A 12572-nucleotide genomic window follows, 5' to 3' on the forward strand; every position below is an offset into this window, starting at 1 on the left:
TCTTACGAGATGCACAAACCCTTAACAGTATAAAAGCATTTCATGATAGTACAAAGATGCACATTTTATATCAAATTAGGCATGTTCAAAGTCATTGTTTAGGGTTTCACGTGAGATTGCTCACCTTGCGTGAAGTAGTCCTTAAAAAGGTCTCCCTCGATCGCTCGAAGTACTTATTTCCCTCGTTTGCAATGTATTTTATCATTAGTTGGGTTTCTAAGTCGTAAACCCTAGTATAATACTTAAAACTCTAGTTTTTCTGCATTATGTCATCCACTAGTAGAACGGTCATTGAACACTGTTTGTTGGGTTTCTAAGTCGTAAACCCTAGTATAATACCTAAAACTCTAGTTTTTCTACATCCTATCAAGCATTCGTAGAACGGTCCCTGTTTGAATGGTAGACACTCTTAGGATGGTCCTTGACTAGTGTTTGAATGTCAACACTATTAGAATAGTCTTCGACCATCCTCCGAACGGTGTCGTTCTAACATTATTCATCATCTTCTAAACATTTTTACAATCAAAGAACGAAGTTTCCAACTTTCCTTTCCTGTCTTTTTTTTTTTCACCAAAAACGCATCAAGGCAACCCAGATCTACTCATCATATGGTCTAAGGCTTGATTTTGGTGTTGATTTGGGTGAGACACCATCTACCAAAAGCTAGGACTTTTCTTTGAAAAAGCCTTCACCTTTTTTCATCTCAACACTATTTCAACACACCCACGTACACAAACAATAAACACTATCAAAATCATAACTAAATTAAAGCATGCTTATAACTCAATGGACTAAGGTAAAGGATGAGAGCTACCTCGTAGCTTTGAAGTCAAAAAGCTCCAAGAACTCATCCACATACACTCTCTCTCTCTTTCTCATGGCTATGGAAGACCAAATGATTGTTAGGGTTCCATCCAAGGGCTTTAAATAAGCTCCCTTCCTCGTATGCAAGTTTTGGATTTAGACTTATCTAAATCCCATGTAGTATGTCACTGTTAGAACAATTCTCCTGCCATTAGAATGCTAGGGTTTTTCAATTTATCTTGCATTACTTCCCATCATACCGTTCGAATGGTCACTTATCTAAATCACATGTAGTATGTCACTGTTAGAACGATCCTTGTGCCATTAGAACACTAGGGTTTTTCAATTTATCTTGCGTGACTTCCCATCATACCGTTCAAATGGTTACTTTATATTGTTTGAACAGTAGGGTTTCCCTTTCGTCTCACATAACTTCCCACCATACCATTTGAATGGTCTCCATATCATTCGAACGGTAGGGTTTTCCCTTTATCCTTTATGGCATCCTAGGCATGCCATTCGAATGGTCTTGACCATATGTCACCAAGTGTTTCCCAAACCCAGTTTCCCAATTTCCATCTTAATTATTATCTCTTAACATTCTGTTAAGATGTTCTTAATCCTAGTTTAGAATGGGATACTACAAGAGGGTTGGCCTAAACCAACCGACCCATTTGTCTCAGCCCTAACCAATGAGGTTTGGCCGTTTGGGCACAGATAAATCGATCCACTCATTGGTTAGGCTCTAATATTTTGGAACTTCAAAAGCATTGGTTCATGGGTTGGGTTTGGGGTGTCGGTAAACCTGACATACTCGACTTGATCGACCCCTCATATATATTTATTTATTTATTTTAATAGTATATACTTTTTTTTTTCCTTTCCCTTTTTTAACCATATCATACATCCTCTCCTTGTCTCTCCTCATTATCCCTCTGCCCATGCCGCCACACCTCCCTCCCCAGTCTATACATTAGGTTGGTTGGCATGTTAGCAAAACCTCCTACCGCTGAAAATGGACCCCTTGGGGTCAGTTTTCTGCCCTAGGGTAGCCAATTAAAGCAACTGTCCCGAAGGTTAGACTAAGAGTCACTTCGAGTGCTCAAATTAATTAGCCGCAGGCCCACGGGCTTAACTAGGTACATGGCAAAAAGACCGCCCATTCAAACATCTTGTCGGCCCTGGGGTCCGAGGGTGGACCTTTTGTGGTTTTCAGACCTGACTTAGCCGGAGTAATGATGCAAAGCACGCGGCGTGCGTGGCACGCCCACGCACGCCAGTGCAAAAAAATTTTTTTTTTTTTTTTTTTTTAAAAAAATAATTAAATAATAATTAAATAATTAAAAAAAAAATTTTTGTGCCTGGCGTGCATCACTGTTGATGCACGCCAGGCGTGCTTTCCATCATTACTCGACTTAGCCGAATCCCCCCGAGTGTTTGGAAAAGACACGCTAGAATCCATTAATTCAGCCTTCATCTGCGGGCCTATCTTGCTAGCTTCTTTTACTTGATCACCAGGCTGTCCACAGCCAGCTTACAGCACTTGTAACCAAAAGTCTGACAACCTTTTGCCCAAGTGCTTTCCTTTCCTTTACTTGTCTTGATAGATAGATAGAATCCTGGACCTAGGGGAGTTGTGTCTTATCCCATTCATTATTGCTAAAATACTTGTGGTGTAAGAATACAACTTGGCTTTGTGAAATCACAATTAGCATGAGCATTTGGATCTGTTTGATACTTGCTAAGAGCCTAGAGAGGAACATGGCAATAATAATTACGAAATTTGTATTGCAATTAGCAATAATTGTTATCAGGGTAGCAGCTGATCATCATTATGGTCTTAGAAATAGTATGTCACCAGCTGCAAAGGGCTTTCATGAATATGGAAACTTATTTACAACATGTGGAAGAAGAAACCGGTTTCAAAAGAGAAACCTCGGGGCAAGGAGCATGGCGCTGAAGACTAAGCGGTGGCTGCCGCTGCCTCTTCAACAACTTGTGATGCTGGGAGAAGGGTACAGACGAGGTTGCGGTCACCATACACATTGTCAACGCGTCCTGATATAACAGTTAAACAAGAATTCAATTTTAAGTAAAATTAAGTAGGGCTACACTAGAAGCATATGCCATAACTTGCAAATAATAATTAGATCTTCTAAAACGATTAAAATATATCCAGTAGTGAATCAGTATAGCGTTGTTGGTGTTAATCAATAAAAGAAACTGTTCTTTAATTTTCTATTTTCGGTTATGTGAACGAACTAAGTTGTTAAAAGTAGACTAAGTTGAACAAGGCAACTACATAAAAATGTCCAGAATTTAGAAATTAGAGGAAGATGGACATCAATACCTGTGCTAGGCCAGAACTTTGCAACACGGAGCCAAGGAGCAGGGAAGGCTGCATATTCCCGAGAATATGGTTTTTTCCATACATCTCCCATGAGCAGGGATGGCGGATGAGGAGCACTCTGCAAGTGCACTTGTTAGATAGTTGCTCTTAAGTTCATGAATTAATTTATATCTTTAAGTATCAAGATGCATCCAGAATTGTGCACGGACCACAATGGAACTAAATTGCATCTGTAATGCCTTGCTATAATGTGAATTACAAACTAATAGCAACAGTGAAACAAATGAGCCATTTCACCTTCAGGACGTTGTTGTGGATGTCTGCTTTTCCATTCTCAACCTCAGCAATTTCTTCTCTTATGGAAATAAGAGCATCACAAAACCTGTCTAACTCGGCCTGAAAAAGATTTTAAATTTACTTAAAAAGGAAAAACAAAAAGAGAAGCATGAGGAGGGTATATGAAGAGGAAGGACTTCCAGCAGGGCATACCTTGCTTTCACTCTCAGTTGGTTCAATCATGAGTGTGCCTGGAACTGGCCATGACATTGTTGGTCCATGAAATCCATAGTCCATTAGACGTTTGGCAACATCTTCAGGCTCTATCCCAGCAGTATTCTGCAACAATAATAGCTTAAAATTGCTCACAAAATGGAAACAGTAGACAAACATAAAACAAACAATGAATAAAACTACCTTGAAGCCTCTTAAATCAACAATGAATTCATGGGCAACTGTTCCATTGACACCACGGAAAAGAATGGGATAATAATCCTGCAAAATACAAAGACAATTGAGCAAACTAGGAAAAACTCCTTGAGATTTTAATTGCAAAAGGAAGCAATCACTCAAAACCTCAAAGTTGCTTAACACGAAAAACCACATTCTAGTGTCATGCACTGGTCACACATTTTATTCATGAAGTTCAGTACAATCATATGCTAGGTATCCTGGAACTTGCTATGATCACAAATGACATCCATGCACATTTTTTTTTTCGAAGATAGGAGCATTGCCAAAGCATGGCACTGAACTACTTTCATAGCACCTTGTTTGTTTTAAAAGAAATAATACAAAGAAGAAACATGAACCTCCAAACGTTTTGCCATGTAATTGGCATTCAGAATTGCAATCTTTGATGCTTCAGTGAGTCCCTTAGACCCCATCATGGCTATGTATGTGTATGATATTGGCAGAATAAGTGCAGAGCCCCAAGGAGCAGCAGAAATGGTACCAAGTGGCTGATACTTGTCTGGGGCAGGAATTCCGCCCGTGGATACCTTAAAAGTAAAACCAGAACAAGATTTGAGATTGAATGAGAAAAAACACAGCTGAGCAAATGAGCGATAACTCTAAAACATATCATAATGGCAGAGTATGCAAGAAATAATCACCAACATGTGACTTGATGAATGGAGGTGAGGTTATGCTCTGATTATTTATGCGTGTATGTGTGTGTGTGTGTGTGTTCGTACATATAAGGCCGTAAGAGTTCCAATACATTTAGAATAACATGATGGAACAGAAGAAATGAAAGCTGGATGAGACAGTCTCCGTTATTTCCAGTCCAAAATAAAAGTAATTTTTCTCAGGAAAAAGTATGGTCCTATGTCCGTGTGTGTATTTGTTTATAAAGTTATTCAATGAAAAGATCAGTTACCACAGGATGTGATGGCAAAAATGGCGCCAAGTGTTTCTTCACACCAATAGGACCCATGCCAGGACCACCTCCTCCATGTGGAATGCAGAATGTTTTATGGAGATTGAGATGGCAAACGTCTGCTCCAATCCAACCAGGGCTTGTCAGCCCCACCTATAAAGACCAAAAGTTCCTTTAGATTTAATTTGAAAGTACATGCCCCCAGGAAAAATTAGATGCATAAAAGTAACTACCATGATATCCAGAAAGGTAAAGAAAATAAAGAAATTCAAATGAACTCGCAAAATTTTATTTTTTGATAAGTAATTGGCCCCAAGGGGAGGGGAACAAGCAATTAACTAGTTAAAACCAAAGGAATATGAATTGAAGAACCAAAAATAGGAAAGAACCAAAGCAATTAACTAGTTAAAACCAAACATAAGTTTTGGCGGACCATTTTCCTATAGGAAAGAGAATATGAATCAAGACAACTCAAGCTGTACTTGATATCTTGTTACTAGATCATGAACTCAAAGGCTGTCATTAACGTATAAAGGAGACAAAGGATGATAGGGGGAATAGCTGACCTGTGCGTTCATGTTAGCCCCATCCATGTATACTTGACCTCCATTGTCATGAATTATCTTACATATCTCATCAATACCTTCTTCATAGACTCCATGAGTTGAAGGATATGTAACCTATAATGTCAAACAAAATTAAACGAGTGTTGATATTGAATACAATTTTTCCACCTCCATCTTCAATATTTTCAGATTATATAGTTTGATTTCCAACATAGAATGCACAATGAAATTACCATAAGAGCTGAAAGGTTGTCCCTATTAGCTTCAGCAGCGTTCCTTAACTCTTCAATGTTGATGTTTCCCTTGGCATCAGTCCCAACAGAGACAATTTTCATTCCACACATAGCAGCACTAGCAGGATTTGTCCCATGTGCTGAAACAGGTATAATACACACATTGCGATGGTGGTCCCCTCTTGCCTACATCATTCATTTGGTAGATTGATCAGCATGATCAGTTGAGAGAATAAGCTCTATACAAGGTCAAATGAGTGTTTTTTGAAAAGGGGTTGATAAATAGGGTGAGATGTGAGGAGTTCAGGATGTGCGGCAAGAAAAAGACCAGTTTAACAGCAAGAAAATACTAGAATTAAGACTTCCGTTCATTTAAATATTTGAGAACAAAACGTTATAACATTATAGTGCACAATATATTTCAAATTTCAATCATCAAAATCAGTCACAGGAAAAGAGAAAAAATTCCTAGAAGGCTTTTACACCTTCATCTACTATGAAGATAATTAATTTTAAGTGGTAAGTCAGAAGAAATTATAATCACCCTGAGGTTAACCCATCTGTTTATATTAAAAATTTCGCAGAGAGAGAGAGAGAGAGTTTGAGGTCTGCTTCATATGCACTAGGCACTTTAGAGGCATACAAATCTTAAAATAAAATAAAAAATTCAAGAGCTTTAAGTTGAGCGTTTTAAGGTTTTTATTTTGAGTTGTGCATCAAAGTAAGCCTTAAGGAGAAATCATCAAATGCCTCTTACTTTCTTTAATACAACTGGAAGAAAACAGTATTTAAACATGCCCAGTGCACCGTACCAGATGATATGCTCGGATAACCATCAGGCCAGCATACTCTCCAGCAGCACCAGCATTAGGTTGCAAGGAGAAAGAGTCAAACCCAGTGATGGTACACAATAGTTCACCCAAATCGTTGAACATTTCCTGGAAACCATTTTTCATAAAGAGAAAGTTATCAAATTGTTTATTTATACACAGAAGAAGCAACATATATCCAAAAACTTCAAGCCAAAAACAACTGAACTTCTCATGGAAAGTTGACATTCATAAGTACCTGATAACCCTGAGTCTGTTCAGTTGGGGCAAAAGGATGAATATCAGAAAAGCTAGGCCATGTCACTGGCATCATTTCAGTTGTAGCATTCAATTTCATTGTACAAGACCCCAACGGAATCATACTGTGGCATAGAGAGAGATCCTTGGATTGTAACCTATGTAAGTATCTGAGCAGCTCATGCTCTGTATGATGTCTATTAAAAAGGAAAAAAAAAAAAAAGAAGTCAGGGTTGGTTCTGAATTGTAAACTATGCAAATTCAAATTCTCAGGAAAGGGGGTGTACGTGTTAAAGACTGGATGGGTGAGATATGGGCTCTCTCTTGTTAGCCCTGAGGGAATTACGGTCTGAACCTCTGGTGCAAGAGATGCAGCAGTGAATGAAACCTGACAATTAAATCTAAGTCTTAGCTAGGTGGATGAAAATCCTGATTGATTGCAAACACCTCACCACAAAAGGAATACAATACCCACAGGCTTGCCACCAGCGAAAACTTTGAGAAGCTCATCAACATCCTCCAAGGTTGTTGTCTCATCAAAGGAAGCAGTGATCTAAAGGCAAGTAGACCCAATTAATTTCATCACATAGACTTATAGTTAACTAATTGATTCAAATGACAGAATCACACTTACGGTTTTTGGGTCTACAATTCGCAAATTTATCCCACTTTTATAAGCAGCATCAGCAATTGCATTTGCATCAGCAACCTTAACCAACACAGTGTCAAAGAAGGGAAGGTCCTGAACTTCCACTGTCCCAAGTTTCTTCAGTCCAAGTGAAAACACCCCAGCAAGACCATGAACCCGTTGGGCAATGGCTTTAAGACCTTCAGGTCCATGATAAACAGCATACATAGCAGCCATGTTTGCAAGCAATGCCTATATAAAACAGGGTATTCATTCAAACAAAGAAAGCCACACATATTGAACATTAAAAACCCTCTTCCGGAATTAGGTCCAGCAAAAAAATTGAGCTGGACTGCAGTTACATAAATTGTCAGAAGCATTAATACAAGATTTTCATATCTTCACAGAAGCAGCCTCCAGAGAAAAACCACAGAAGTAATCACATTAAAAAAAAAGAAAGTAGCTTAGTACCTGAGCAGTGCAAATGTTGCTGGTAGCCTTGTCCCTACGGATATGCTGCTCCCTTGTCTGCATAGCCATACGCAGAGCAGGCTTCCCTGAAGAATCAACACTCACACCAATGATTCTCCCTGGCATCATTCTCTTGTACTCTTGGGATGTGGCCAGGAATGCCGCATGAGGTCCTCCATACCCCATAGGAACTCCAAACCTCTGAGCTGAGCCAACAACAATGTCAGCACCCAGTTCACCAGGTGGCTTCAATAGTGTCAATGCCAATAGATCCGATGCCATGACAACCTTAACCCCATGAGCATGAGCATTCTTAATAAACTCCTTGTAATCCAAAATCTCACCCCCGGTCCCTGGATACTGGACCAGAACACCACAAACATCCCCGGATTTGTAATCGATATCCTTAAGATCCGCGGTAACTATTTTAAGATCAAAACCATCCGCTCTAGTCTTACAAATATCAATAGTTTGAGGGTGACAGTTATTGGCAATGATAAAAGTCTTCTTCTTCCCCTTGAGAATGTTATTACACATAGCCATTGCCTCAGCAGCGGCCGTTCCTTCATCAAGCAATGAAGCATTTGACATGGGCAGGCCAGTAAGATCCGTAACCACAGTCTGGTAATTAAGCAAAGACTCAAGACGCCCTTGAGATATCTCGGCCTGGTACGGCGTGTACTGCGTGTACCAGCCCGGATTCTCCATTATGTTCCTCAAAATCACCGGAGGAACATAGGTGTTATAGTACCCCATACCAATAAACGACTTGAAAATCTTATTTTTTGAAGCCAGGTTTTTCATGTGCTCAATCATTTGGCTCTCGGTTAATCCCCCATCAAACTTAGAAAACTTCATCGATTCAATTCTAATCGATTTAGGCACGGTGGCATCGATAAGCGAGTCGAGATTATCGAACCCACAAACGTTAGCCATTTTTGTTTGGTCTTCTGGGGTCGCCGAGTTATGGCGGCGCGGAAAAGTGTCACTGGGTTTCAGTGCCTCGACCGATATAGATCGAGTTTGAGACCCAGCGCCGTGACCGACATTATGCAACGAATCTGATCTAGAGCTTCTGCGCATAAAAACGTACGGGGTCAGGGACGATACGTACCTCGACGGAGTGTAGGACACCGGCGACGGGCTGTGCAGCAGAGATTCATTCTGTCGGTACTGCTTCGCGTCCGACACCAGGCGCTTCAGAATCGCCCGGTTCGCCAGGCGCCGGGCACGCTCCATGAACAGAGGAAAACAGAGACAAGAAGGAGAAAAAGCAGAGGGAAATGGAGTTGGTGAAGGCGAAGCCTATAGCAAACTTGTTTTGCCTTTAGAATATTGTGCTTGCATTGGAGTGAGTGGGTGAGGTGGGGTGGTGGGTTGTTGATAATATAGTGTATTTATTTATGCCTTACAATATCATATTTTATATACATACATGCAGACAAATAAATAAGATAAATATGAAAAATCAGGAAAAATGGGAGCCCAAGATCTGGTAGAGGTGGTGGGTGGTGGGTGACTGCTCACCCATGGCAGAAAATGACATCATCTACGAGAAAACAGTGCAAATTCTTTTGGGGTTGGATGAGTGAAGGAATGAATGGAAGAAAATGAAGGAAATGAGATTGAGTTTCAATGGATCAAAATGCATTGAATTTTTCTTTTTATATTCAATAATTATTTTTATTTTTTAAGGATTCCTTTCCTGTTCAGTGGCAGATTCTGTTTCACATTCGGCTTATCTCAAAGTCGTCGTAGGGTTTGGTTGTGAGGCTCTGGAACGCCAAGTCTCCAACCGGATCTAAGTTCATATTCCTGGGTATTCTTGGTACCACATGTTGAAGCATCAACGTCGGAATGTGATATTTGATTTTTACTTTTATTTTGGTTTTTTTTTTTTTTTTTATTTTTTTATGATTTGTTGGTTCAGTAGGACCCATGGATCTGGTGGAGGGTTAAAATTGGAAAAACGCACGTTGGTAGGATCATCCTTGTGGAGTTTATGTATCTGTGGCTGAGATTGTACGTTTTAGTCATAGATTGTCCTTTGTGGTACCCACGGGTTTTGCCGTTTGGTCTTCCTTGTAATTCATTTCACCACGTTTCTCTTCGTCTTACCGGACTATTGTTAGAGATGGGAATCTAGAGCCCACACCTAGGACTAGGTCTTTTTACTTTTTCCTTTTTCTTAGAAATATAAACTTAAGTCTACCATCATGAGTGGGAATTCACATGAGGCATTGGAAATGAATACCATGTATATAGTATTACAATGATAGGGTGCACGTATAGGATTTTTGGTGCGGTTTGACTTTTTTTTTTTTTTTTTTTTTAATAAGTTTGTGAGACAAAATTATATAACTACAAAAGTACTTAGATACATATAATTTCTATATAATCTATTTATATGTGTTTGTATGTTTATATTAAATAAAAAACATATAAATCTTAAATTTAATCTCATGGCATCACAAACACACAATAGTATAAATAATTAGCAAAATAAACCAAACATAATCTATAGGGTTTAAGAAACACAGTACCTTTGAACGCAGACTACTCTTTCTCTTAACAATCCCTTGAAGCACCAAACAACAATAATGTTGAAAGTCAAGCCAAATAATGATGCAATCATAAATGATTATACCATACAACGTGTAATGACAAAACAAATATTTGTTGAACCCAAATGATTGCAGAATAACCACTCAATAAATAAATAAATAAATAACAAATATTTTTATCATATTCCACACATATTTTCCAAAAATACATTAAACAAAATACAAGAAAAAACGAAATGCGAGAAAGATGACTAAGAAAAAAAAAATACAAACAAAATAACTCGTAATATGTTGATTTTTGAGAATCTAGAACTTAGTCAGTCATGCAAGAATCAACCCATTGTAAAAGAATATAAGAATTTGAGTTATGACTTCAATCACAAAGGGCATAATTGTGTACCAGCTTCATTACTTAAATTGTAAGCTACTGTTTAGTGATATGGTACTGTAGCAAAAAAATGATTAATGTGAGAAAAAGTAAAAATGTTTGGTATGAAAAAATGGAAAAAAAAAAAAAATTGTAGTGATTTTTTTTATTGAAATAATAATAAAAAGTGATTAATGTGATTTAAAAAATAAGAATATTAAGAGTTAAAAAAATTGAGGAATAGTTATGGGCCATTGCCAAACAACCCCAAAAAGATAAAGATGCAAAGGTAATCTAGAACCTAGTCGATCATGCCTTCATCAAACATCAAAATGGGGCATAAACTCATATAGGAAAGCCTAGTAATCAACAGGAATATCCAAGATAACACTATCCTAACTCATGAGCTCCTTCACACTTTTAAAAACAAAAAAGGCAAGAGTGGCCCGTGGTTACATGTTTCTCAAGATTGATATGGAAAAGGCTTTTGACAAAATGGAGTGGGGTTTTCTCCTCTCTATTATGGAAAAACTGGGCTTCAACTCCACTTGGATAAACTGAATTACAGTTTGCATCTCCTCTTCTTCTTTCTTCATTCTCTTAAATGGAAGCCCGTATGGTTTCTTCTCCCCTAAGAGAGGTTTAAGACCGGGTGATCCCCTCTCTCCTATCCTTTTTATTCTTGGATGAAAGGTCTTCTCCAGACTCATGTTTAGAGAGGAAAGAGTTGGTTTTATCAAAGGTCTCCAGATTTCTAGAAATTTCACAGCCATTTCCCACCTGTTATTTGCTGATGATTTACTCATTCTTGGTAGAGCAAATTTCTCGGAAGCTTGTGGTATTAAATCCTATCTAGATAAATATTGTAGATGGTCTGGTCAGTCCATTAGTGCCTATAAATCTTCCATCTGTTTCAGCAAAAACAATAACCCTACTACTTCTTTAACCATCTCCAACATTCTTTTGTATACTTCTAATCCTTCCAATTCTCTTTACCTTGGTCTCTCTATTCTAATGGGTAAATCTAAGAGAGGAGCTTTCCAAAGTATCATTGATAAGGTTCATAGCATAATAGATGGTTGGAGAGCCAAAACCCTATAACAAGTTGGCAGGTTAGTTCTCATCAAATCAGTGGCTGCTGCTCTTCCTTCTTATGCTATGAGCACCTTTGTGCTCCCCACTTGCTTGCACTTACCTGGATAGGATCTTCAAAAACTTTTGGTGGGGTTTCCCTCCTAAAACATCTAGAAACCTCTCTTAAGGCTTGGGATTCCATCCGTCTTCCAAAGGATTTGGGAGGTTTTGGCATCAGAAAAATGAGAGAAGTCAACTTAGCCCTTATCTCAAAGCTTGGCAAGAAACTTCATACCAATGCAAACTCGATGTGGGTAGCTCAATTGTGAGGTAAGTATCTCATCTCTTGCTCTTTTCTCTCCCCCTCTCCCCATTCTTCCTCCTCCTGGCTATGGAAATGTATCCTCAAGTCAGCCCTTCATCTCCAAAGGTGTCTGCCACATAATCCATAACTCTTCCTCTCTCCCTATATGGAGCTCCTCTTGGATTCCCACTCTCCATTCCTTCTCTCCTTCTCCCTCTTCTCAAATGCATATTGTTGAGTGCCAAATATTACATATTTAGGCCCCTTAATTTATGTTCATTAAGTCTTTAGTTTTGTTATTTTCTAATGATTTTTTTTTTTTTTTTTTGAAAAAAAAAATCAGTCTCATTAAAGAAGGATCACGAGTATAACGCTCTTATATCACAGAGCAAAAAGCTCTAAAAAATCATAGCCGAAGCTACGAGGTTACAAACCATAGATGCTTACATAAAAATCAAACATTCAAGATCTATCTATGACATCAATA

At 38.5% G+C, this 12572-nt stretch overlaps 1 protein-coding gene across 1 annotated transcript; it reads right to left on the reverse strand.

The window, feature by feature from the left end:
* Window positions 1-2554: 2554 nt before the first annotated feature.
* GLDP2 (glycine decarboxylase P-protein 2) lies at window positions 2555-9451 on the reverse strand. The gene is made up of 15 exons (XM_059597159.2): window positions 7777-9451; window positions 7312-7557; window positions 7153-7230; window positions 6965-7065; window positions 6679-6874; window positions 6423-6548; window positions 5611-5796; window positions 5378-5491; window positions 4812-4964; window positions 4243-4431; window positions 3848-3925; window positions 3644-3769; window positions 3452-3550; window positions 3155-3272; window positions 2555-2862 (listed from the first exon to the last, which is right to left on the reverse strand). Exons 1-15 carry the CDS (start codon window positions 9013-9015, stop codon window positions 2768-2770), a joined length of 3144 nt encoding a protein of 1047 aa, XP_059453142.2. The 5' UTR covers window positions 9016-9451; the 3' UTR covers window positions 2555-2767.
* Window positions 9452-12572: the final 3121 nt, after the last annotated feature.

The sequence above is a fragment of the Corylus avellana genome, chromosome 7, assembly GCF_965113065.1.
Source record: "Corylus avellana chromosome 7, dhCorAvel1.hap1.2, whole genome shotgun sequence".
Taxonomy (NCBI): domain Eukaryota; kingdom Viridiplantae; phylum Streptophyta; class Magnoliopsida; order Fagales; family Betulaceae; genus Corylus; species Corylus avellana.

What these genes read in the sequence shown, in the direction of transcription:
- GLDP2 (XM_059597159.2), bottom strand. Translation starts at nt 9,015, where the DNA reads ATGGAGCGTGCCCGGCGCCTGGCGAACCGGGCGATTCTGAAGCGCCTG. An exon ending in TTATCCGAGCATATCATCTG is followed by an intron (nt 5,797 to 6,422) that starts GTACGGTGCACT and finishes TGAATGATGTAG; the next exon opens with GCAAGAGGGGACCACCATCG. An exon ending in TTGATTTAAGAGGCTTCAAG is followed by an intron (nt 3,770 to 3,847) that starts GTAGTTTTATTC and finishes TTATTGTTGCAG; the next exon opens with AATACTGCTGGGATAGAGCC.